The sequence below is a fragment of the Ochlerotatus camptorhynchus genome, unplaced genomic scaffold (genome assembly GCF_037179485.1).
Source record: "Ochlerotatus camptorhynchus isolate MF236.1 unplaced genomic scaffold, CSIRO-AGI_Acam_v1.1 ptg000022l, whole genome shotgun sequence".
Lineage (NCBI taxonomy): Eukaryota > Metazoa > Arthropoda > Insecta > Diptera > Culicidae > Ochlerotatus > Ochlerotatus camptorhynchus.
In genome coordinates, this window is record NW_027040514.1 from 392,801 (window position 1) to 420,549 (window position 27,749).

General features: G+C 39.4%; 1 protein-coding gene across 50 annotated transcripts in view; it reads right to left on the bottom strand.

The window, feature by feature from the left end:
- para (paralytic) overlaps nt 1-27,749 on the bottom strand; it is a 382,611-nt gene that overhangs the window by 214,360 nt on the left and 140,502 nt on the right. For all 50 annotated transcript variants that reach the window (XM_065226528.1, XM_065226876.1, XM_065226868.1 and 47 more), the window contains one exon: nt 1,396-1,551. In XM_065226528.1, coding sequence (XP_065082600.1) covers nt 1,396-1,551 — 156 coding nt within the window. The remainder of the gene's footprint in view (nt 1-1,395; nt 1,552-27,749) is intronic.

The following is a 27,749-nucleotide window of genomic DNA, read 5'->3' on the forward strand; positions in this document are numbered from 1 at the left end:
CTGAGTGGGGATAGGTCCTTGCCGTGAATTGGTCTAACGAAGTGTGTTTGTGTGTGCTCGCTGTTCCCGGTTGAATTACGGGCCAGTAGCAGCATGCAAGACTCGAATAAAAAAAAAACAAGCGACAAAGTCGATGACGACAAGGTGACGACGAACGGGCGGTCGGGTTGGTCGGGTTGGTCGGCCGCCGATCCTAAAAGGAAAAACTCTGCAAAGCAATCGATAAAAGAGTAGACGTATGAAAGTCCTTCTGTTTGTCGTAGCTGCCACACTGACTGGGTGGTTGTTTTTGTTGATGTCGTCGTCAAGGAATGGGATTCTGAGGCCTACATCGTGCGACCCCTTCATGCAGCTGGTCAGTTTGAGGTTAGGTTGATGTTAATTGATTGTGGTTGCTTTGAAACAGAGATGATTATGTTACTGCTCTGTTGATGACGTTGAAATTTGGTTTCAGTATTTCCCCCTTACCTGTTCTGATTTCAAATTAGATTTTAGTGTCTTTTAAAGTTGATTTTTTGACCAATCCAGTAAAGCAGGATTTTTTTTAATTGAGGTTAAATTGGCTTTTTCAGTTATCAGAAATAAATTCAATCTACCGCAATCGATTCCTTGAACGATGTTCGCAGTATATAAAACGTATTAGTCTCTCCAAATCATCCTGGAGTTCAGATCAAAGCAAGATTTAGATTAGGCAATCTTTTTAGCAATCGAAACATGTCCAAATATTAGCATGGAATCAATGTACATCTCTTAGTAGTAGTAAAATTACGTTTATTTCTGTCGATTTTGATTGTAAGGTCTGTATCCACAATAATCTAGACACATCAAAACTTAAGTAAAGCAAATTTTTTGCATTATATGTCAATTGTAGTTGTTTATTTCTGATTCATGGGATAAGATTTAAAAATTCACGAAGTCACAACATAGCTATATTAAGGGGTTTCTTTGTGGCTTTTTGGTGAAAGGTAGCAATTGCTTCTGCAGGCACTCTTTCTGGTAAATCTCTTTGCGTCTTGAATATGGTTTGTAGTAGATTGACGTAGTATAGTGAAGACTTCCTATACTATCATCGAGGAGGGCTACTTTGGACGCTCTTTAGTAGTAATCGAAGTAATCGAAGTAAATCGAACTAATATTTTGACTCAAATGATTTCGAAAGTTGTTTCCTACTAATATTTAAGGTGAGCCATGACGCTACGGTTGATGTGGTATTAATTTCCATCTAAATTTATATTCCGAAGATGGATACACATGAAAAAGATGAGAAATATGTTCACCCTCTATCTGGAATACATGAAATTGACCAACATCATCATCAACAGTTCAAAATTCCATTCGCATTCCTTTCCATTGAAACATTTCTGATTAGATCACTCTCGTCTCTGCAATACTTACCCTCTGATTTGCGTAAAAGGTGTCGATATCCTCGAGAGGCGTGGAGGCCAATTCCGGAGGGAAGCTGCCCTGCATTCGAACAGGGATTGGCACTCCCTGCTCAAGTGTGGAATCCGGCTGGGGACCTTCATCCTCGTCTTCATCGTCGTATCGTATCTAGAGGTCGTTCGGTTTCGTTGTTGTTGTTGTTGTCGTTTTGAGTATATGAGAGCGGGTGTGAGGAGGGTGTTTTTATTGTTTCAGATGGAAGATAAGTGTTTTTTTGCGCGGTAGAGGAAAAGAAAACCAGACATTGTTTGTTCGAGAAAAGGGGAAAAAGAGAAAATATCATATATTAGTAAATTGGTAATCACATTTCAACGCGTCAATCGTGTGTAGGTGTGCTGAAAAAGGAAACCGAAAACCGAAACGAAATAAAAATCCTTACACCTAAGAAAAAGACAGATAGTGACAGTATGGGTAAAAAGTAGCACACGACTACCAGGGGAGGGAAAAAAAAGTTAAGTAACAGTAGTTTATAAATTATGGAAAACTCGAAAATAGAATTACGAGTGTTTCCCTAAAAAAGAAACAAACCTGAAATTTACATAACCATCGAAACAGAATTGTTTTTTTTTTTCATATATGTACATATACAGAATTGACATGTATGGATTAAGAAGCGGAAAACATAAGTGAGAAAGAAGCCTTCTGAGCGCTCGAAATGAGATCTCGAACAAAACTGAGAGCGAATGACAAGGTGAGTTAGTAAAGAGATCAAGATTGCACACAATCACGCACTTGCACACTTGTAGCTGTCGTCGTAGGCCAAGAATCTTAAGAGTCGAAGAAGAGTTCGATAATTTCGATACCTCATTCCCTCCCATTTTTTTTTTTTTTTGTTCTTTCTGTTGAGTTTTGTTTTCGCTTTACAGTTGGTCATGTGTATTAGACTGGCTCATATTTATAAGGGGGGAATTTGTTTTCCCCCAGAATTGTATCTTTAGATGAGAAAACCACACTCTGAAAGGTTCAGCTCATTACGAGCTGACGCTTTTGATTTAATGGGTTTTTTTTTATAGAAATGTATGGAAAAATGACACTCCTTCACTCACTAGAACTGGTTTAGTATACCCAATTTCGCTCAGATTTTTAGCTTCTACTACGAAGAACATATTTGCTGAAGCAGTGTTGGTAAAATCATCAATCTAATGATATTTTTCCTTACCGCTCTTGAAATAAAATAGCATGCTTGGTACTGATTAAACAAGCTCCTTTGATATTGCGAGACTATTCACAACATGCTGAGAGTCGACTCGACACAAAAATGATTTCGTTGCACATCGATTTCTTAGAAAGAGAAAGTATAGTTTGCCATCCCTCTATACTGTTCATCGATGACAGACACGAAGCTACTGCTGTCAGCAGTGACGGTAGTATCGGGTCGCGTTCGGATGTAAAGCAAAAATCATGAAACTTAAACTCACCACGGTTTGGTTAGACTTGAAGCTGGTGAGTTTTGTTAGCTTGATATTCGTAGCTACGATATCACAACCTGTGATATGAACCGCAGTTGCCTCCCAAGTAACATTTCACGTTTAATGAAGCACTACAAGGCTACTATAAAACAACATTCATAAAACCCTGATCAAGACAGCCTTTATTACGTCCACTAAAACCTCATTAAGACTTGAATCTGTCTAATTGGCCTGTCCCGAAGAAGGTTTTGAAGGGCATATTTTCGAGACACTTCAAGATTAATTTGCTGCAAAAAGGTTATACGATGAAAGCAATGAGAACCATTTGGAATTCTTATTAAAACTACAATAAAATCCATTTGGCATCAATACTGGTGCCATTTGCCTTTGACATAAATATCATCCGATCTTGTCACATTCATTGTTCAAAAATGAATCGGTCAAAAATTCTTCATAAATTTCCTCATCATTAAAGTGAAGAAAAAATGCAAAAATTATCAAAGTAGGTCGCATTTTGTGGTCTATTTTTAGGTGATATATTAAATCTAGCGTAAAATGTGCTGCGAAAGATCGAAAAAATAAGTCTGCCTTAAGAAATCGTTGATTTTACTTACTATTTTTAATTAAGGAAACAAAGTATAATTATTTTTATATCATTCATTGCATCCAGCCGAGATAATTTGATGATTTTCGTAATCTCTATTACCGCTCATTGATGAATTGATGAGATTAAAGTTATTTTCAAGGAAAAACATCTTGATAAACGAAGATAGTAAAAAACAAATGGAATAATGCCAATATGGCGGTGGCATAAAAATTGATTTTCCATTGGCCAATTGGGAAAAAGCTATTTTGCGTTCATGAAATTGCTAACAAACTGAAGCTATTTTGCTTTAGCCTATTCCATTTAGTTTTATGACGGCATTAATGGTTTCAAAGTTGCCTGGAAAAAGTTAAACGTCAAAATTTGTTTATCTTTCGACAGTTTTGTTGTTCGATCATTGCATCGAGCTTCTACTTCAGCGTTGGATCAACAAGTTGCGTGGCATCCTCGGTAAGGGCGATTATCATCCATTGGAATCAGTTTATCAGGAAGTGTATCTATTTACATAACTTGGAACAGGTGGAAGCTCAATCGTTCCCAAAAAGTTACCCTTCTCGCGGATGATGCGAGCAAGTTTATGTGCGCTTGCTTGGATATTTTGGAACAGTTGACCCTTTCGCCGAATCAAACCGCTACTATGGTTAGGAAGTTAGCCAGCTGACTGACAGCTTCTGAAGCTTCCTGTCAACAGTTTTCCGCAGTCCCAGCTTGGCATTGATGCATGTTATTCGGATCATCATCGAAACGCAATTTCTGGAGAAGGCTGGTCTGTTTTTATTCAGAACGTGACGCAAACACCATTGACAATATTTTGGGAATTCCCATCAATTTTAAGGGTCTAGCCGTCAATTCCAGTGCTTCGTGAACCGCATTCACTTAACTCTTCTCAGACGGCTAGGCTGTCATTATTTCTCCTACTATGGCTAGTATTATTACCCTTTGGTCTTATGTGTATATGGGGTATTTAATTAAAATGCGTGCGCATTAGGGCCCAGCCTTTTGGCTCAGTGAGGGCTAGGGCGCATTCTGCCAGGTTGGTCGAGGCAGATTTCATGTGTGAGTAAGTGATGACACTGGACATTGTTACGTGCATCTAACTTATTAAGCGTTTCAAATTTCACCACATATAGTTCCAAAGAGTCTGAATAAAATGTGCCACATGCGAAGATCACTTGAAGATACGATATGACGGAACATTGATACTATTTGTATAATACACAAGTAAATGCTTTCAGAAATTAGTTAAGATAAAATATTGAAAAATGTGTTAATTTTTAGTCAACAAATTTAATGTTGCATTGAAATATTTAAATAGAATTAAATTTAAATGCTCCCTCATTTCACATCCGATGAACCATTCTGATCGGCTATCCCGTTGTGGTTATATCACAGCATTGCTAAAAATGTATATATTTATATCTTTTCCGGTACCATGGAGTCAACAAAGTAAAAGTGAATAAAGAGTTGCAAAAAGGAGCACATGCGATACGACAATGGAGTGGTGCTCGTTAAGAAAGTACCCAGAGACACTGTCTATTTTCCGCACTGATGTTACAATTTTATAAGACGCAACTAGGAACTCAAGATCAACTCATACAAAGATAATGGACGTCGGAATGTCATAGAACACATCATAAATAACATGGGAGACTTTTGGAAGACTGGTAGCGACTAGCAGCGATGCATAGAAGGACAACGAGTTCACAAAGAGGCACAAAAATTGAACAGAAGGATGAAGAAACAGCAAAAGTTGGTGAAATCGTTTTAAATTCGAATTTTTATTATTGCTCATATACAGGGAGTCCGTTAATTAGTGAAAGGTAGGTTGAAAAATCATGCCTTACCGAGGTATTGATCTATTTATTTTACATTACCGAGCAACACTGCCACTTTTGCCCAGGCACTCGTGATTATTACCAAACCAGGGAGTAAGCATTGCTTGGCTACTATGATCAATCTTTGTTCACTAACCACTCTATTCAATTGGCGCCACAGGCTTACTTTCGGATGGATTTGATCAGGTTCTAACCGTTTAATGTTGCATTTAAATGTAACGGTCGTGCAACATTCTTGATTTGAATACCCAAGCAAAATAGGGCATTTTGAATCAGTAGAAAATTAATAGCTCAATTACTCGGTTATGAATGATTTTTCGACCTACCTTGCCGTACATTTTTTTTTGCTGCAAATGTGGCCTACTTTCACCTCCTTTCGGGTGTAATACGAAATACCAGTCACCCTGTAGATATATATAAAATAATGCTGGGATTGGGAAGAACGATCAGGGCACCCGATTGAAGCGATTTGGATGGGGAGAGTGCGAATGCCAACTCTCTGTTGGTAACATTTCGAGGATAAAGAGCAGGCTCTTCTCCCCACTAATTTCGGCATCTTCCTGTTTGGGAGCTCGTCTTTTTAACCAATTGTACGGTCATGTTGCTGGAAGGAGATTCTTTATTGTCCCATAAAGGGTGTCCACGATGAAATTGCCACACTATGAAATTGCTCTAACTTTTTAACCGTTGGGTATAATTTAATGAAAATTTGGGTGGATTTAGTTCATAGTGCATTATTTACATCCTGCAAGTTTTAAAGTCCTGTGATCAAAACTCGCGGAAATGGAGTCGAAAGAACAGCTCGTGCGTGATAAAATCTTGCGCATTCATCACGAGAACAAGGATCTATCGCATCGTTCCATCGCTAAAACGTTGGGAATCGCGAATTCCACGGTGTCGCGAGTGATTAAGCGGTTCGAGGAACGGTTGACCACCGATCGGAAGCCCAGAAGTGAAGGGAAAAGTATTCCGTACAACACCAAAAATCACAACCGCGTAGTTGGGGCCTCCAACCGAAATCCGAACGCCTCCGTTAGGGATGTGGCTAAGAAGCTGCACCTAAGCCGAAGTTTTGTCCAGAAGGCCAAAACTAAGGCTGGGCTTCGAACGTTCAAGGTACAAAAGGCCCCTAATCGCGACGAGAAGCAGAACAAGTCCGCCAAAACCCGTGCCAGGAAGTTGTACCTCAACATGCTGACGAAAGTTGATTGCTGCATCATGGACGACGAAACATATGTGAAGGCCGACTTCAAACAGATCCCCGGCAACCTGTTTTTCACGGCCAAGGATAAGTTCAGCGTTCCGGAGCATGTCCGCACTCAGAAGATGTCCAAATTTGCGAAGAAATTCCTGGTTTGGCAAGCCATCTGCACGTGCGGGAAGCGGAGTGCACCTTTCGTGACCCAGGACACGATGAACGGACAGGTGTACATAAAAGAGTGCCTCCAGAAGCGGCTGCTTCCTCTCCTGAAGGCCCACAACGTCCCAACAATCTTCTGGCCGGATTTGGTCTCATGCCACTACTCCAAGGACGTGCTGAAGTGGTATGCGGATAATAAGGTCAATTTCGTGCCGAAAATGTTCAACCCTCCCAACACTCCGGAGCTCCGCCCCATCGAGAAGTACTGGGCGATTATGAAGCAGCAACTTCTTAAACGACCTAAGGTAGTGAAGACAGTCGAGGAACTGAAGAAAGTATGGGTTTACATGCAAAAAACGGTTGATTCACAGGTTGTGCAGAATCTTATGGCCAGGGTTAAGGCCAAGGTGCGGGCATTTGCGTATGGACTGTAAATAAAATACGAGTAAAATGGTAAAATGAAGTTTAATAGTTATTTCTCAATCCCTGAAAATTTGATGGCAATCGGATGAAAACTCGAATTAATTTTGTGTGTGGCAATTTCATCGTGGACACCCTTTAGATACGTATTGGCGACTTTGCCTATTGTACCTCCCAATCCGTTTTTGGTGCTTCATACAGTGACATGTTGAAGACAATCAGAGGTTATTCAGTTTGATCAAGACAAACAGAGTAGATAGCCCACTGCTATCGGACTAAGTTTCCGTGCTACAATGGGTGGTAGATCACTATCATCACTATATGGTAAAAAAGTGACCATGGAATTTTTAAAATTGATTATTTATGAAATGTTCATTGCGTCGAAAAATGACCCTATGCAAAATTTGAACTCAATCGGACGTGATTTAGGGTGGTCAAAATAGGTAAAATATGATTTCTTTTTGACGCAGACTACGTTTTACGGGAAGGTACTGGGGGTAAATCGAAAATCTAAAATTGCCTCCGCCACGAAAAGGTGTAAGGTTTTGAACGCTTATAACTTTGTCATTTATATATGAAATTAAAATACAAATACATCAATCGATAGGAAATAACTCTCGTAAGCTGCTACAATAAACGCTTTTTTAATTTTTCATAAAAAAATTGTTTTAAAAATGTACAAATAGAAAGTGATATTTTTATCACTGTTTTCATGAAAATATAAACGTTCTCCCCAAACCCAGTCGTGATAATCGAGTACCATTTGGTTGCACATCGTGCTGCTTCAATCTGAAAAGTTATAAAACAGTGCTGATTTTGTGCCTCAACTCATCTTCGCTTCGAAGGGCGGGTGAGCGGGTAGCAGACACCGCATGAGCAACATCAGCAGCAGCAGTAGCAGCAGTAGTAGGAAGGCAGCGATTCCTGTAAAGCGCGCAGCGTTCGAGTTTTGCAGCTCGAACTTTGCGCGTCGTTCCCGTCGAGATCATTGGCTGCTGGTAGCGGCGTCGCCTCGATGCTGCAAGCGCTCCTTGCCTGAATGATAACTACACATCTCGATTACTTTTTCGAAAAGACATATCAGCATTTGTAAACGACGCATTTTATCGTCGGTTTGGTATAACTGATAGCTTGCCCCACATACTAACACCACTATATCAGGGAGGGGAAAATTTCCTCTATTTGATGTTAGTGTTAGCATGCGTGGGTGAGCTACCAGTTACGCCAAATCGACGATCAAATGCGTTGTTTACAAAAGCTGATACGTCCCTTCGAAAAAGTAATCGAGAAATACTTCTTGGGCTGTGTACCAATTGCCGAGTTAAATTTAACTCCTGCCCTAATAAAAATAACCATAAAAGAGAGCTTAACGACGTGTTCGGGGTATCATTCAAATCATTTGTGGGATAGTTTACTTATTCGGGATACAGTTCGTTTATGGTATTTGTTTATTAGGGTGGTTAAACCATTTCGAAAGTTATTTTCAATGTTCGAAAATGCCGGAAATTTATCAGTTTTCGAACAGAACTCAGCCACGGTTACCAAAATTTAACTTCTAGTCGGTCCGAAATAACCTCGCTCGTATATCAGGGTTATTCAACAACTCATCTGTCACTTTTAACTATTGCGACACAGCCTTGGAAGTAACATTAGGGCCATCCATAAATTACGTATATTTTTTTGACCAATTAACCCCCCTTCACTATTGGAGCGTGTTTTGCAATACACCTAATACATGGCCGGTCCCAACTTCTGAAACCCCTCTCCTCCCTCAGCTACTACGTTATTTATGAAAGTTCCCTAATCATTGGGCAACACTGAAAATCAGCAGCACACCACACAAAACGGGTTGGACATTTATGCTTAATTTCGGTACTGATCGTCAATATTTCGCTATAAGAACATTTTAGCTTGAAATCCCTCCATTTAATTCTCGGTACATCTTTAATCTATTGATTGAATTCAAAAAAATCTTAACATGGTTATTTAAGATTTCGTGCATAAGAAAACGGGAACGGGGTGTTTCTGTGGTGATAAAAAGGATTTTCCTACACAGATTACAGTTTTCTGTACCAAGCACTGAAATTATCAGACGGTACATCTATTTATGCTTTTATATTAGCTAGCCCTCCTACTTGGAAAATTATGCTATAGAACGGTTTATACAACCCCAGTTTATTTTTGCTGATGGGGGCGAGGCATAGCAAGCCGTTCAATTGCATAATTCTTCAAGTAGGAGGGACTTGCAATGCTTATCTCTTAGCATAAATAGAGGTACCGTCGAGTTTTTTTCAGTGCTAGGTTCTGAAATTCGAAAGTGAGCGTTCAAAAAGGGCCTACTTGTAATGTTCGATTTTCTGTTTACATTACTACAGGTAAGCGAAACAATTCAAGCTGAATATTGCATTAGGTCCTAAGTAACACTGACAAGATTCTCTTCGTCAACTTTCTCCTTGAATCCACTCGCCCCAGGTATTTTCAGCACAATTTACATAGGACCGAAATAATAGGTTACTTCTACTGTATTTGAAATCAATATCTAGACAAATGCACGAGGATTTCACTATACAGCTTAACGTAGTCTACGTCAACCATGCGGTCGTGTTTTGTACACAACCCCACCATTTTTTTCATATGAAAAATATACCACGGTAGGAATACATTACATTTCAGAAATAGATTTTTTTAAATACCAAATGACTTAAAATGCATGAAACATAAGACTGGCCCACATTCATATGGGGGAAATTTTTTATCATTTTTCCAACGAGCCAACCCCTATATTTGTGCCATTAGGTGAGAAAACCACTCTCTGGACAGCGGCGGTGAATTTTATTCGACCGGAGCGTCCTCCGGAGTCCAAAGTAGATACGATTCCCTGCCATAATGCGTCTTTGATTTTCACTCGATTTAGCTCAGAATTTTAGCACACGTAGCTTAAACTATAAGGAACAACTTTGCTGAAGACAGCATCACGATTCAAGTTAGTATTATGAAGATATTAATTAAAAAGTTCAAACTAAAAGCACCAGCTCGTGTTACATCCGAATGAGCTGAAATTTTCAGAGAGTGATTTTCTCACCTAATGGCACAAATCTGGTTGGCCCGTGGAAAATTAAAACTTTCATTTTTGGGGCCAGTCTAACGAAATATCGAGATCCACCAGTGTTAAATCGTAGAATTTTTGTGTGCCAAAAATCGACTTCCTGGGTCTTACTTAAAGGGTGGAACGGTCAAAAATTTGTCAACCATGATTAAGTGCACACTGATTATGTTATTGTATAAATGATCAAACTTTTTTTCTTTTTAAAGTTCAATGACTACAAAATAAAAAAAAAAATATTTGATTAGTCTTCCGCATTTCCAAATGCGAACTATCGGGATTTACGTTTTACACCTTCCATCAGATTTTGTACTGCTGTTGTATCAAAAAAACGGGAAATAGCAAATCAATTTCAATTTCGGATAAATCAAAACCAACAATTGAAATGACCTTAACTCCATTTTGTAAACAAACCTTGTAAGGCCATTTTCTCGTGAACCGAAGTCCGCAAAGGCAAACCAACATAATGAACAGGAAGGGAAAATTCTCCTCTACCCGATTGTGGTTTAGGTTTGCGAATAAAGGTTTCGGTTCGCGAGAAAATAGCCTTACAAGGTTTGTTTATAAAATTGAGTTAAGGCCATTTCAATTGTTGGTCTTGAAATGCCTCATTTGACCCAGTGACCCCTTTGACCTAATCACATTCAGCCTGTTTGAAACCTGGCTACCTCCTTGTTACAAGTGTTGAAATTCTGAGCTCCATCGAGTTCAATACATGAAATAGTGAAGAAGTGTCATTTCTCCATAGATTTCAACATAAGCCCCATATAATCTTTACACTAAAAGCGCCAACTCGTGATACAACCAAATTAGTTAAAACATTCATAGAATGGTTTTCTCATCTACAGACACAAATCTTGGGAGGCGGTTAAAAAACATTTTTTTTTTGTGGGCCAGTCTAAACGTGTATATAAATAGAACCAGAGACAGAGTAAGCTTTACCAAGGATATAGAAATGACGGATAAACCTAAAATCAATAATTCACAACAGGGAGAGCATTCTCCGCTGGGTTGTGTTCGAATGGATTGTGAAATGCATTTTTACAAAGCAGGCAGTCAAAAGCGGTAGGATTGTTCAATGTACTCGTTTGTTTGCTGAGAAAATAACCTTTTATCGAACGCATGTAGGAATTCTGTTGCTTGAGCGACGCCGGGATCATTTCAACATAAATTCCGAATTATCATTGCGTAATTGAATCCCAAGAAATTTACTTGCAAATCAAATGAAGATAACATGTCAAAGCCCGAAGCGTCCCTTCTGTCACTGTAGAAGTAATATCCAAGCACGGTTCCTTTTTCGCTCCCCAAGGATAGGCAACCGTAAACCGCAGAGAGAATCGTCGCACAGTCAAAAGTCAGTCCGTCCCATTTGAAATTCTAAATATGTGAACACCCCTTCCTCCTAGATGCTGGCCATATTAATTCCTCTCCATAGCGCGGATGAGGGGGAAGTTGGATACCGTTCGTCGTGAGGATAGGCTGAAGTTTCATTTTTCATGCCCGTTACGTTTGTATATAGGACTCACAGCGACGGAATCGAATGTCGTCGATTCTTCTTTCAGTATTTTTTTTTTGCTCCTTTCGTTCCCGGAGGACATCGAGGAAACGGAAGGAGGAATCATTTCCATTTTCGTACGGGCCGACGGGAAGTGACTGATGACTTATGTATACCGGTGCAGAAGAAGTGGGCGCGGAGGAAATTCAATCTAGAGTGAGGTATCGAATGAATTTCTGAGAAATGCAGAAAGTATCTGTATTGTGAGTTGGATTAATCCCGTGATGGAGATCGACGAACGAGTGGTTGTTGGGTTTTTATCAAACTTTCCGAAAATTTTAGTATGATGGATTGGCATTATAAAAATTTGATCTGACCTAGTTTGGAGGTTTGTTTTAGATGTTGTATATGATACGATTCAACTGAAATACTCTGCGGGAAAGTTATAAATGATGTCCATCGATTTCGGTTCCCGATGAAGCGGCAGACTCTGAGATTCGTATTCCGTAGCTAACCAGAAGGTCAGGTGGAAGTTTACGTAGTGGACGTTGCAATATTCTGAGCAATTTGTTGTCCATGCTCTGCTCTATATGAAAAATAGCCAATCTTAACCTTCCTCGGAGCGTACCCAGAACATGTCCTTGTGTGAAACATCCGTGCCAAATTATAACTAATCTGGATTTGCGGGAGAACTTTGAAGTTTGTATGGGAGAATGTATGGAAAACGGAACAAAACTGTTCCTTTGCTTGTCAAAAATTCAAAAATTGCTCGATTTTTACGAAACCTTAAATTGAAAAAAAAACTATGCATAACTGTGTTGGCCGCAAACCGATTCGACTTATGTGCGGAGCACTTGACTTAAAGTAAAAAAAATACTTTCTGCACAGAAGTCAAATTGATTTGCGGTCTTTCACAAAGTTGTTGTGTATAGTTTTTTTCAATCTCAGTCTATGGTTTGGTCAATTTTTGAATTGTTAGACCCTTTCAGATTTGAATAAAACTTTGCTCATATGTTAGATGCTACAAGAGAGAGTCTAGTATAAGAGAGGAGCAGATTCAAAACAAACTGTCTTGGCAACCTATGGCCAGATGATTTCTAACAACACTGCCAATGCAATCAAGATAAGCAATGCTCGATTGGCTCTGGGTTTGACGGTTCGTTTGGCTCAAAACCAGTCAGTCCGCTCTTCTCTTATACTAGACCCTCTCTAGTTGCTACCCAAGGTGGCATTGTAAAATTTTCAAGGCTAATTTATTATAAGAACGTATGTAACAAAAGGGTAAATGATGTATTTAATTAAAATCTCGTCTGAGAAGAAGTTGTGGGTAATAAAATGACATTTAACCGTTTCAGTCCCAATTTGATCTAAGGCATATTTTAACCTTGCGATGGTATTCGGGTCTTTTTCGACCCAAATGCACTATTCAATTGACAGTATCTCAGGAACCCTCAATGACCTCGAAAATGGGTGACTTTTTCAAACTTTTGGAGTTGAATTTTCTGGCAAAGATTCAGAATTGTAGGTGCATGTTATGTGTCTCCTTAAAAAATAAGTCGCATTCTCGCCCTGTGGCTCTTTTTAGACACAAGATTGTTATTGCTACAAAATGATTATTTTTATTTAGATTCTCATTCTACCTGCACGAATGGCAAGATATATGCTCTATTTTTTCCATTCCAAGGATTCTGGATGCCATTTGGCTGAACCATCGCTCACTTAGTAATGGAACAAACTCTTTTGCATATTACAGCGCTCCTAGTGGACGTTTTCGGACGCTTTTGACATCCATTTGTTGACAACACTTCTTCTTCTTCTTCTTCTTCTTCTTCTTCTTCTTCTTCTTCTTCGCATTTCAAGCTTATTGCATATCGCATATTAGCTTATTGCGTGCTCTCAACTTAGAGTTCTATAGATGCACTTCCACAGTTATTAATTGAGAGCTTTCGATGCCTGTACCATTTTTGGATTGGTATAATTGTTTGGCAAGTCCAATCATACTCAATACCCAGGGAAGTCGAGAAATTTTCCAACCCGAAAAATTCCTAGACCGGACCGGGAATTGAACCCAGCCATATCCAGCATGGTCTTGCTTTGCAGCTGCACCTTTACCGACTGAGCTAAGGTTGACAACAACAATAACAATAATAGTGTATTTTTTCAGTTCATAAAACACTTTTGTTTTGGAGATAGTCACCATGCAAGAAGAGAGTAGAAAATCGAGCACAGTCAAGCTGGCTAAAAACGAAGACATCAAATCAAGAAGACTGACAACTTTGACAGAATCCAAGCGACAGATACATTAGCGTTGCGCTTGAGTGAAGGTGGCAGCAACGCATAGAAAAATGAGCAAATACACGAACCCTTCTTCTGAGGATGTAATCTTTGCTATCAAATTCGTTCGAAGCATTTATTTGTCTCATAGCGTTTGTATGAAAAAATGGAAGAGTTGCCAGTCTTCTTGATTTGTTGTCTTCGCTAAACTGTTGACTTTTCTTCGAAAAACCGTATGGCACGTGCTCAAAACGTAAAGGGAAACCTTAACGACGAATCGGAAGCCTCAAAGCAGACCGTTAGCTCCATGGAAAGGTCGTGAGGTCCATCAGAAGCAACCCAAGTAACAATTAAAGCTGAGCAGTAAGAACTAAAGCTGATTATTGGTTGATTTAAGGTGTACAAAGCTGATTAATAGCAGACTGAATATATAGTTGATTAGTAGTGCATGAAGCTAATTGTATCCCCATAATTCAACGTTATTAAGTTAGCTGATCTAAAGATTGAACAATCCTAATTTTAGGTTAAAACTACTCCACAAATCAGCAATGCACTACAAATATTTTGATGCGTTGCATTTCTGGCATTTTAGTTCTTCTAAACTCACTGCCTATTTTTTTCTAATCCCAAGCAGCGGCAGCAGTAGAGACAATGCAGAGGGGCTTTTTAGGAATAGCTACAGGTAGAAGTTGGCTGCGACGACGTCGGAAGTTTGAATCTCTGTGTTTTGACTGCTATATTGCACTGAAGTTTCATACGGCATTCCAAAAATATAACTCAATTATGGCACTTAAATAGCTTCCACTCGACCATCGAAATAAATCTCGCACTTGTGTCCATATTATGTTAACTACACTTGAAAATGAGAGGAATGTTTTACTGTCACCAATTGTTGTTTACAATTCTGCATTGCTGTTTAATACTCTTCCGGATGCTGTTATTCAACTTAAATTTGACGTGTTTCAAGTTAATGATCATTAGACTGATGCAAAATTTGAAATTTTCGCTCCACAGTGCTTAAACTGTTCCAAATTGGGTCCTGCTTAGCCTCCCAAAATTTGAACTACATTAGTAAGAAACTGACTTGGCACAAACCATTTGAAGTTTATATAGAAATTACAATGGGAAAACCAAAATTTTGGTTCATATCTATCTCAAAATTAACCAGTTCACTCTACTTTAGCAAATGATAGCTGAGCTTTCAAAAAATTTCCCAGCTACAGCTTTGTTCAAGACCACTTTTCGATCAAATATGAGGAACAAAAATTATTAATGATTCAAGTCACTGATGTCTTATGATTGTGCTCAATCAACTGTTTAGCAGGCAGCATTGGTGTTTATGGCGCGTAGAATAGAGGACAAAAATCATGGCTACTACGTCACACTGCGAGTACAGTGTTGCCCACAATACAGTTGCTTAATCTTGCCATAAGATTATCAATCTCTTAAAAAACTAATAACTATTTAATTTGACGTTTGGCTGAAAGCCGATTTTCTGCAAAGTTGTAGCTGATAAATATTCCCATAAGAATAGCAATGGAATTTGTTAAAAGTACAATATGTAAAATGGCTAGAAGACAATGAACATAAAGTTTGGTTTTCCCATAGTAATTTCCATATAAACTTCGAATAGTTTGTGCCAAGTCAGATTCTTACCAAATGAGTTTAAATTTTGGGAGGCTAATCAGGACCTGATTTGAAACCGCTTGAGCACTGTGGAGCGAAAATTTCAAATTTTGCATCAGTCTAATGATTATACCTTTTGCCACACATATGCTTAAGGGGAAGCTTACCGGCCCGAAAATAAAAAAAATATTTTCGGTACATTTTTATTTCTTTAAAAATATTGGGAAAAAATAACAAAAATCATAGCAAATCAGTTTGTTCCTTAGATTTTTGTCAAAAATTACATGTAAATTTTTTTTTTCTATCTCATCATGTAAAAAAAATTGGACTCTCAGCAAAACCGAAAAGTCGATGTTTTGTGGTTTTTTGAGTCCAACTTTATGCCATAATGACTTATAAAAAATGTTTTTGCACGTGAATTTTCTTTGAAAAATTAATAAATATGTGATTTTCTTAGAATTTTGATATCTTTTTCCAATATTTTTAGAAAAATCAAAACGTAATTATTTTTTTCGGAGCGGTGAGCTTCCCCTTAAGTCGTCTAGTAGGTATGATTGATGCCTGTGAATCAGCGACTGCCGGTTCGAATCCTAAAAGGCAAAGGTAATTTTAAGACTTATAATAACAATATAAATATGTAAATCGAATTAGTTGTCCTAGTCCTTGTTGCCGTTCCATAAAAATATATAAGATATGAAGCGGTCTTCCATTTTTTCTAAATAAAACTAGAAGGCTGAACAAGGGTTGAAAAAGACTGTTATTTATACAACTGTTAAGCTTTCGGCTGATTAAAATCACCAGATTTAGATGTTTAAAAGCTGAACAAAGGATAACGTGGTCTATGTACAAGAATTATTCAAACTAAGGCTGAATTAAAATCGATTAAACAATACTTGTTAAGCATCAAATTGTTACCTGGCAGCCCAGGTATGTCCGATCGCGATTTAAGTAGAAAGTATGAGGCCGTCCGTAGTATAGTGCAGCGAAGGCTTACAGGTATACCACGCTAGTAGGCATCGAAATCGATCACTCAAGCTGAATACCGTAGCTAGAACCCGTGCTCGAAAGCTGGATGGCAACCTGCTGACAAAGTCCGGTGGATGCATACTTGTGGATGATGAAATCTATGTAAAGGCCGACCTCGGACAGCTTCCAGGACCAAAATTTTACAAGGCGATGGTGCGAGGAGGTGTCTCTGCAGATTCAAATTTGTTTTTGCGGATAAATTCAAACGGAAATATATGATCTGGCAGGGAGTTTGCAGCTGCCGTCAGAAGACAAAGGTTGAGAAAATGATGAATTCGGAGTTTTACAAAACCGAATGTCTCCAGAAGCGGATTCTTCCCTTCATCCAGTCACATAGTGACATTTTTAATACAAAATCCAGTCCGGTGACATTTTCGCCGGATCTTGCGAGTTGTCACTACAGCCGGGAAGTACAACAATGCTACAATGACAACGGAGTCCGTTTTGTTCCGAAAACCATCTAGATGACTGGACAATTATGAAGAGGAAACTGGAGGTAAAAGGTATAGTGATCAAAACGGCAGCTCAGATGAACAATTGGTGGGATAAAATCACCAAAACAGTGAACGAGACCGGTGTGCGCCGCTTGATGGGTCGTATTAAGGGACAAGTTCGAGAATTCCTTCGAAACCACGACGAATAATTCGTGTCGTATTTTTTTAATAAAATATAAGGATTAGTATGCACTTGAGTGAAAACCGATTTCAAATCCGTTAGTTCAAATCTGAAATAGACCCAAGTGATGTTGTTCCATTACTAGCTGGGCCATGCTTTATTATGGTCACACGGAACCGGCTACAATCCAGAGTAAATCCGGTTGAATGGAAAATGGCTAATCTGATATGAGATTACTCTAAAAATGAACAGTAAATTTTAACGTTGAACTATGACTAGATCAATATGGTACTGTTGAACATTATTTGACAGTGTGGGGTCGTGCGAAAGATCCGGAACATCCGTACAGGTGGTCAAATTATGAAACTCAGTCTAATGCTCCGCGATTTATTTTCAATAGTTTACTGCTGTGTTTCAAAAGTTATTTACAATGTACAACCAGCATTTGGACCTCCCAATGGCCACATGCCAGTCCTCTGGAAGATCCGGAAATCCGTAAAAGTGATTAATTTGACAAACTCATTTTACTTCTTCTTCTTCTTCTTCTTCTTCTTCGCATTTCAAGCTTATTGGATATCGCATATTAGCTTATTGCGTGCTCTCAACTTAGTGTTCTAGATGCACTTCCACAGTTATTAATTGAGAGCTTTCGATGCCTGTACCATTTTTGCATTGGTATAATTGTGTGGCAAGTCCAATCATACTTCTATGCCCAGGGAAGTCGAGAAATTTCCTAGACCGGACCGAGAATTGAACCCAGCTACCTCCAGCATGGTCTTGCTTTGTAGCTGCGCCTTTGCCGACTGAGCTAAGGGAGGCCTTTAGGCCTAACTCGTTTTAAAGTTCCTCGATTATTTTTTCAAAACGGTTCATATTGTGCTTGAAAAGTTGTTTACGAAGTGCAAGCGGTATAAATCGGTATTGTAACTCAAAAATCAGTCTACAGGCAAAAGATGTGCGTCATCCTTCTGCTCATAACTGTAGACTTGAAGACATACTTCAAGCCTCCGCTTACATCATACAGGTTAGGCAAAAGATGTGCGTTTGACTTTAAAAACTGTCGCATTAATGGCCCTTCGCTCATTTTCAACTTCTATTCAATCTTCATACTGCCGTACTCTAACGGAACTATCCACCTACCCTCTTCTAAAGATCATTCTCTAGCTAATAAATTATCACACTAAAGCTTCATGTTAGCATTTCCAACCAACTCACTTCGTAGAAGTTTATGGAAACTCCTTAAATAGGGAAAATTTCAAGGGGAGTTCAGATCCATTAATTTTGGAAAATAATCGGAAAACTTTAGCATTTTTAGGACATTTTAATTAAATTTAGGGCAGTACAAAAACCTTCATCAGAACTGCAAAAGCTTTAACGAAGTTTCGAGAACTTCAGGAAAAAAACAGAGAACTTCAGAGCATTTCCGACATTAACATTAGAGAAATTACATAAATTTTGACATTTTGAGAACTTCAGTGAATTGTTAAAACTTGAGAAAAGATCCATGATAGCTAGGAAAATTGAGGAAGCTTTCTGAAATCTGAAAAAGTCCAGGGAAGTTTAAAAACTTGATGAGAAGTATTGTGAGCATCAGGCATATTTGTCAAGCTACAAAAAATCTTCAAAGCATTTTCATCATATTCAGGAAAATTTTGGGAACTGTCAAGTTGTTCTGAAGACCTCAGAATATTTCATTCAATTTTCCAAGGCACATTGCATGCTTTATGGAGGTTGTATAGCATTCTACAAGTCAAAATCATGATCTACAGAACCAACATTGTTACTTGGGATTCAACGGAGATTTCTCATGAAAAGCCACTTGGAGTTCTCCTCGGCATTGGCATTGTATTCTCCCGAAACTCTCATGGCATTATTCTAGAAATTTACTGTGAACATTGCTCTGAATTCTCCAAAAAGTATCTCGCAATTCCATTGAAATATTCCTCAACATTTCGTTGAAACCGTCTGGAAAGATTCTTGGAATTTTCATTGAATTAATTCTAGATTTTCTTTTAAATCTTACTCCTTCCCTTGGAATTCTACTCTCTTTTAGTCTAAGAATTCCTTTGCACTCACAAATTCCTTAGATTTCTCCTCACAGTTAGTTTGGCAAACACTGTTGGAAAACTGTTTCTTTGAAGATCTCCTGGAGTTATTTGCAGATTTAATTGTAATCCTCCCTTTAGCATCGACCTCACCCCCTAAGTATACTCCAAAAGTTTCCAAGGACTTGCTCCGGATTCATTTTCACCCACAGACTGCATGAAATTAGCATAAACCAGGTTGCCCAATGTCATAGGAGGTACGATCTCCTAACTGTTGATAAGTAGGAGACCCACCGTCATCCGTTGCTGTTAGATAGTAATTTGTGGTTAATTACTTCCTCTTAGATCAGACCTGCCCAACCTTTCTAAACTTGCTTTTTCAAATGGCTGTATCTATGTTCAATGCACGTGTTTCTAGCTGCATTTTTTTTATTTCTCATTCATTCTGAGCTAAAATTCATAATGATGAAAACAAATTAGGCCAGAATGTTATCATTGCTGAGATCCGCGGGCCGCACGTTGGGCAGCGCTGTCTTAGATTCTCTACACCCACGGGACATTACAATGCAGCATGCTAGAATGGTTACAAGTACTTCTGAACCCGTTAAGGGTGCCATTTTGACGGTCTTAGATAAAGGATGTGTCTCCCTCCAACATCATCAGACAGAGCTGTCTTGGCCATGTCCTTGCATCTGGTGGGGATGGGTGAAGCATGTTAGCCCGACACTTACTTAAGAGAGATGCAGAGAATTCGACGCAATCCCCCCCCCCCTACAGTCTAAGTGTCACGGGAAGGGTGGAAATTTTTAGTAGGTAGGGTAAGCCATAGGATACGCCCAGCCGGTGTTGCTGGCAATCGTTATTTCAAGTATTTAAGAAATAAAAACTGTAAATTGTTTATCCGTTGGCCGTTTTTGCTGCCTTCTAATCTAATCTAATCTAACACCAACACAGCCAGTTCTTGAAAGCATCCTGGAAAATGATATATATATATATATACCTACATCATTTTTCTTGTCTATTTCACATAGGTTTCACATCAAAGATGCGTCACACATATCAAAACGGCCAGGCCTACTGTGCAGCATTTAAGGGGCAAGATGATTCAGAAAACAAACCCCGTGCCAAAAGCGAACGGTTTTGTGATTTTGTTGCTAATACCGAAACGTGCGTAAATCAAACGACTACTGTAAGTACAAATATTTAAATTAAATAAATGGTAATCTCTCACCAGATTCTGCAGTGTTGACTATTCAACACTGTTGACCATCATAATCACAAGTGTTAATAAGTTGGAACGAACTCACCAAATGAATCGATGAGCAATGTCAACAGAATGAAATTGCATGGCGATACTGGTTCTTTCATGGTCCACCTTTCTTGCTTGAATCAGGATAATATCCACCTGGTACTATTCAACAGAATTAACATGTTGCCTCTCCTTGAATACATCCTGATTCCTGGTGATTCCTTTTCTTCAGGGAGAATATTCTGTAATCCTGTATCTGTTATCTTTTTGTAATTTTCACATTTTGATCATCCAGATCAGGTTCAGCTGATATGAAATATCACTAAAAGAGTCCCCAGGATCAGCCCTTGTGGTTTGCTTCTCCGTGACGTCGTCGCAAACGAAATAACGTCGGGGGTTCACTGGAGGAGTTTGTTTTCGGAGCTGCTGCCTTCTGAAGCTCTGAAAAAAAAACTTCATGACACGGGTTTTGTTGAGAGTCACGGAAAACAGCCAAAAACATGAACATTTTTAGAAATCACTATCAGATTTGTTTTTTTTAAATACTGAATTAAAAATATGCCGAAATCGTTTCTCCGAAAAAAATCACAGCAAAGAAAATGCACGTCAAACTTGTTCAAAGGCAGAGCCTACTCCGTTGGCCGTTGTTGCTGCCTTTTACCAAAACATATTATTCAAAACTGTGTTCAGATTCCGGAATTGTGAAACGTTTATAACTCGATCCTGTTGCTCTTTTGGCCCGAAAATTCGGTTGTTCCTAAACATATGCACAATTCAAACGCGTCGATAAGAGGTTCTCATGTTAATTATAGTGTATGGAATCGTAGATTACAATTTTCATTCGTCCGTATTGTTTTAGCGCTATGAGAATGATTATGCTGAGGCTGTGAATGTGTTTAACAGGGTTCTTTTTATTTTTTGAGTGGTGAAGAAAAAGCCCCCGGTGGTGAAAAATTCCTTTTTTTTCCCTTGATTTGTTTTCCGTCGATCTTGTTTTCCGTGCTGAGCACCAATGCTACCGACGCCAGGGAGGCAGCTCCCACGCCTGAACCCTACCTATCAACCCATCAACTCATGAAACGGGGACCAACGGCTTTACTTCCGAAGGAAGGCGTGATTTATGCCTCAGAAAATCCCGGCAGCGCCGACTGAGATTGAACCCAGGCCTGCTGGGGTTAGAGGTAATCACGCTTACCATGACACCATCGGTGCCGCTGGTGAAAAAATCCTGATATTTCTTCTCCTGTAGGCACAAAATCTTTAGTCTTTTCAGATTGTCAAGCTTCATGAAATTATCCTCAAAATGCCCTTCGAAATTTCCCATGCAGTTACCAGGAGTTGTGTTTCTCAGAAATTCCTATTAGTTTTCATTAAAATTAAATTTGAATTACATTCAGGGGTTTCTTAAAATGCTACTCAAAACCATCTCAGGCTTCACATGAAATCTAAAATTCCTCAGAACTACCTTGAAAGCAGATTGCATTTGCTTTTTTCTCAACGAATTTTTCCCCAGATCTCCATTGGAATGTATTTTGAAATTATAATAAAATTGCATGAGCCTGTAAAACTGTGCAAGTAATTTGACTCTAGATTCATAAAATTTTCTTGAACATCATTTCAAGTCTCTGATTTTTTTTTAAATTTATTTGTTACTGAAGATTAATCCACTCTGAATCCATAAAGTTCAATGTGTGAATATGAAAATAACGAGGGAAATTGAATGTTTGTATTTTAAAGTCCAGCCTTTTTTGAACTCGCAAAGCATCACCGACTTCTTATATCTTCTGTGGGATATAAAGTTGAAAAAACAAAATATTACAAACCTTAGATTGAACTGTAGAACCTCGTGACTCCCGTATGGTTTGAAGAACCAAAAATATTTTAACCCATTGTTTCATTTTATTGTTGTGGCTACAGTGCCATGAGCCCCTGGGTCTGCCTCGTATAGTAAATCATACATTGTTGACAGCAAATGCAGCATTGGTTGGCATAGAAATTTCTCAAATAATAGTTGTGGAAGTACGCCTAGAACACTAAGTTGAGAGGTGGTGAAAAGCTTGCAAGAGAAACTTTAAAATCCAAAAAGAAGAAGAAGAAGCTGTTAAACATGCTGCGGCTTTCAGTTGGAATGCTATTTTTTCTCGAAATTGGCAATACCAATAAGAACTGTGCCATTTCCCAATCAACAAGCACATACTACTTGACCATTACCCATCATTTCAAGGATTCATGCATTTGATTAAAAAACTCGCCAGCCCTGCACGTCGTTGATTAACACCTCCATCATGTACCTGAGCGGAATTAATTTTCCATTTGTTTGCTTTTGATTATTTCCCATCCAGGCGTACAGAGGGCCGTGCCCTTTTTCGACAAAGGGGAATTTAACGCTTCATCCAATAAGCAAACACTGACATGTCGAACGAACGCTTTGACATTTCTCAATCAACTCTCCGAACCTTCCGATTGCTAGACTGGAACTGACCCCCATCCCCAAGTCCGAGGACTACGTATGAACCAGTTCCTGTACCCATCACTGTGCCAATGGAATATAGGACTGGAATGTGTTGTTGTTCGGAAATCGATTCTGCCTCATCGTCTACACACTGCCACCACCCACCCGCCTCAAGTTCAAGATCGATCCACTCCGCACCGCATAAAACTGATATGGTTGGGTGTATTTGTGTGTGTATGAGTGTAGTTGTAAGCACGATCGACATCAGCCCCATTTTCCGGCGTACACTTCACCTTATCCTAATTTTCGTGATTTTCCACCCCCTTCAAATCATGTACAGAATCTATGCTCTGTATACGTTTCACCTTGCCAGAACAAACGAATTTATTGGCTGTCAGTATTGAATGTGCAGTTTTTTTGTTGCTTGCTAGCAGCTGCCGAGATTTGAATGTGTGTGCTAGGGTGTGATGATTGGCATGGCCTTAAGAATACATATCTCGATATCAATCAGCTTGCTCAAAATGACCCTTTCCTTCTGCATTGAAAACCAGTCACAGAGTGGTGGGATCATCGTCGGGTGATCAGCAAAGTGATTGCATTTCCGGAGCACCCTAATGCTGCCGTGTCTCATCGGACGCTGCCTTCTATAGGCATAGGTTGTATCATGATTCGGGCCACTCGTTCCCCGGAACCATACTCTCGCATTGCCGCCCCAAGCGGTGGAGTATCGTTCGCCCGATAGCACACAAATATGTCGATTTTAATTTCCTGCCAAACCGTCCGACGTTCGGATTAGCGGGTGCTTCTCTGCCTGCCTGCCTGCCTGCCTGCCTGCCTGCCTGCCTGCCTGCCTGCCTAGGGTTGCGCTTCAATGACTAGAGCTACCGAACGTGAAGGACGCGTCGGTCGGTTGGTTTGCTCTTTCCCGTGTTCTTCCTCCCGTTGCTGTGTATTGCTCTATTCTCGGAATCTATGAATACACACCCACATCTATGGTGGGTGGTATAAGTGGTTGATGATGAAAAGGAAATTTACCAAATCCGAACCCTACCGGTGATATTACAACACTCGAGGAAAGATCGGAGGATCCGCCCAGTTTCGACGATTGACAGATGTCGTCGTTGGCGGGGAGTTGTCACTGTCGGGAAATGGACTGTGTGTAAAACTCGGATTACCACCTGTCCGGTGGTGGTGGTGGTCGTGATTTCATGCACGAGCCGGATGGAATAATGACAGAAGAGATTTTCCATAGAAATCTGTTTGACTCGCTTCTTCGGACATCGGGGATGGCTTTTTGTGTTCACAATAATTCAACTGAAGCGTTCCGTTTGAGCGAGTTTTCACATTACTATTCACTAATGGCGGTAAGCTCCAACTCGGATTAACTTTTAATACCGTCCCTGTTTGTATGATCTGAAAAATGTTTGCTCAGAGTTATATTGAATAACTCTGATGTCGACATCAAACCAGCCGGACATTCTTGATCGGGATTTAATCCGAGGATAATACCGGTTGGAGCTTACCACCATAAATGCATAAATGAAATGTGGTTTGTGGGGAGAATATGAATTAATCTTGCACGGAAAGCAGGAGCCCGGAAGAACAGTTTTCACCATGCGTCTCCATCGTCCCATACACAGACAAAGTGTCAGCCGTATAATTTTTGCAGTAATCGTAAAGCTGCAGTCTTCATCAACGTAAATCCGCATTTCGCAATTTTGGATGAATTTCTGAATTCTGAACATGATTTTAAATGTAAGATAATCAAAACTTTGTATATAACTTTAAAAAAAAAATGGGGTTGTGCACAAGACACAACCTCATGGTCAACGTAGACGTTGACACTCCGAACACGATGCCTCCGGTAAAACGTGTAACAACAAACTTGCAATGTTTGAAAAATCATAGCTCAGCCATTTATTCACAAATTTAAAATCTATTGGCACCATTTGAAACTTCATACTTTAAAAATTTATTCAAAATCAATTGATTTAAAATCTATCGATAAATAGCTGAGCTATGGTTTTTCAAACATTGCCAATTTGCCGTTACACATTTTATCGGAGGTATCAGATGTTAATGTTGATTTAAAAAACAGTAGAAGAAACCTATTATTTTGGTCATTTTGGATTTAAAAAAAAACTTGGCCAAATCCAGGACCTCATAAAAATGCGACTACATAGGGGAAATGGCTCTTATGTTAGCCTATGGATCTAAGATTTGGCCCATCGCTAAAACGGTACTAATGAATATATTTGGTCGCCATTGAAAATTTAGTCGATTGCTGAATTTATGTATGGGCCCAAATTAGGGGCATTTAGGCCGACATTACATCCATTTCCCCTAGTCTATTACATTTGATTTCTAAATTGTAATCAGATATGAATATTAAAATAGGAATACATGTCGAACTATAGACAAGTTCTGCACCAAAATTTAGGATTGAGGACTGATGGGATGCTTATGAAATAAAGTGACAATTGAAAGAATACATTGATGCACTTCCACAATTATTAATTGTGAGCTTTCAATGCCTTTACAAATGCATATAATTGTATGTTGTGTGGCAAGTACAATGATGGGGGACACTCCTAGTGATGCTTTCAATTTTTCGATTACCTCGGTTACAAGTTACAAGCCGTCCTCGTCGAATCCGCCATCAAGAAGCTGAAATTTTCTAATGCTGCTGGCCCTGACGGGATCCCCTCAAGCATCCTGAAGCGATGCTGTTCAGAGCTTACAACACCGCTTTCGAAGCTGTTCAATATTTCATTACAGCAGGGGGAGTTCCCTACGCGTTGGAAATCGTCATTCATGTTCCCGATCTACAAGAAAGGAGACAAGAGAAACGTCGAAAATTACCGAGGGATCACATCACTCACTGTCTGCTCTAAAGTTTTCGAAATCATCATCAACGACGCATTATTCTCTAGCTGCAGAAATTACATTTCTCCTGACCAACACGGTTTTTATCCCAAGAGATCAGTTTCAACAAATCTAGCTCCGTTCATTTCTTTATGTCTTCGGAGTATTGAAGCTGGAGCGCAGGTGGACGTTGTATATACAGATCTATGCAGCCTTAAGATCGACCGGGTTGACCACTCTATACTGCTAGCTAAACTTGAAAAACTCGGTGTTTCCTCGTTGGTTCAAGTCCTATCTGACCAATCAGGAACTTTGTGTTAGAATCGGACCAGAGCAATCGGACTATTTTACAAACAGCTCCGGTGTTCCTCAAGGTAGCAACTTGGGACCATTGCTATTCTCGATTTTTGTGAACGAGGCCGGACTGATCCTCCCAACTGGTTGCCGATCGTTCTACGCGGATGATGTGAAGATTTATGTGATTGTTCGTAGCTTCGCCGATTGCTTGCGGCTTCAGCACCTAATCGATACTTTCGAAGAGTGGTGCTCAAGAAACTATCTCACGTTGAATGTACAAAAATGTAATATTATCTCATTTCATCACAAGCTGAAACCAGTGGCATTCAACTATACGATAAATCACCAACTTCTGCAACGTGTGGACAATGTTCGTGACCTAGGAATCACGCTGGACTGCGCCTTAACATTCAAGCTTCATTACTCGGGCATCGTTGCGAAAGCTAACAGGCAACTTGGGTTCATTTTTAAGATCGCTGACGAGTTTCGCGATCCTGCCTGTCTAAAAGCTCTATACTGCTCTCTAGTGCGATCGATCTTGGAATTCAGCTCTCGGTAGTATGGTGCCCGTATCAAGCAGTTTGGATAGCGAGGATTGAATCTGTTCAAAGGAAATTTGTTCGGTATGCCTTTCGTCACCTCCCTTGGAATGACCCTGTGAACCTTCCGCCATACGAAGATCGTTGTCAACTCTTGGGTCTTGAAACACTAGAACATAGGCGGACGATTAGTCAGGCCGTGTTCGCAGCGAAAGTACTTATTGGTGATATCGACTCTCCAGGAATCTTGGCTGAATTCGAAATCTACGCACCCGAACGAGTTCTTCAGTCGAGGAGTTTCCTGCATCTTGGACCTCGTGCTGCGAACTACAGCTTGCATGACCCAATACGGTTCATGTCTGGGCGTTTCAACGAGTTTTACGAGTTTTTCGAGCGGAAACCATCCGTCACCGTATTCAACGTCGACTCCTGAGAAGGTGGGTAGCTGTCCATTTAATTTACACGTAAAGCATTGTGCTACCTGTTTATTTTTTGTTTCCGGTTCAACTGCACGACGAGGACGTCTACCTGATTCACGGACAACTCTATGCCATAGGAGGATAACTTTTTTTATGCTATAGACTTGATTAATGTTCGTTGTAATTGTATTGTATTAATGTGATTCATGTATTTCGAAAAGATATGGGGTTTTAACGCCTTTTCTAGGCTTTTCCCCATCAGGCTTCATTTAGACACTTTAAGTACGATGAAGAAAAACAAATTAAATAAATTCTCTATGCCCAGGGGGGTGGAAAAATTTTCCAACCCGAAAAATTCCTAAAGCAGACTGAGCTTAGTAATACCGTCCCTTAACCGACAAGGCTATCTCGCGATCAGAACATTTTAGCCAATAAATTATCGGTACATCTTTTATATATCGATTGAGTAAAGAATAAAGACTTAATGTTACTCTTTGTTTTTATTACGTGCGTTTGTGGACGCACATCTCTCATTTTTCATAAAAAAACAGGGCCTTTCTGGGGTGGACAAAAAATGATTTCCCTATCACAGATTACAAACGTCAGTACCTTGCACTGAGAGTAGTAAAATTCTTCTTTATTTTGATTTCTTATGTGGTTTACAATTGCTAAT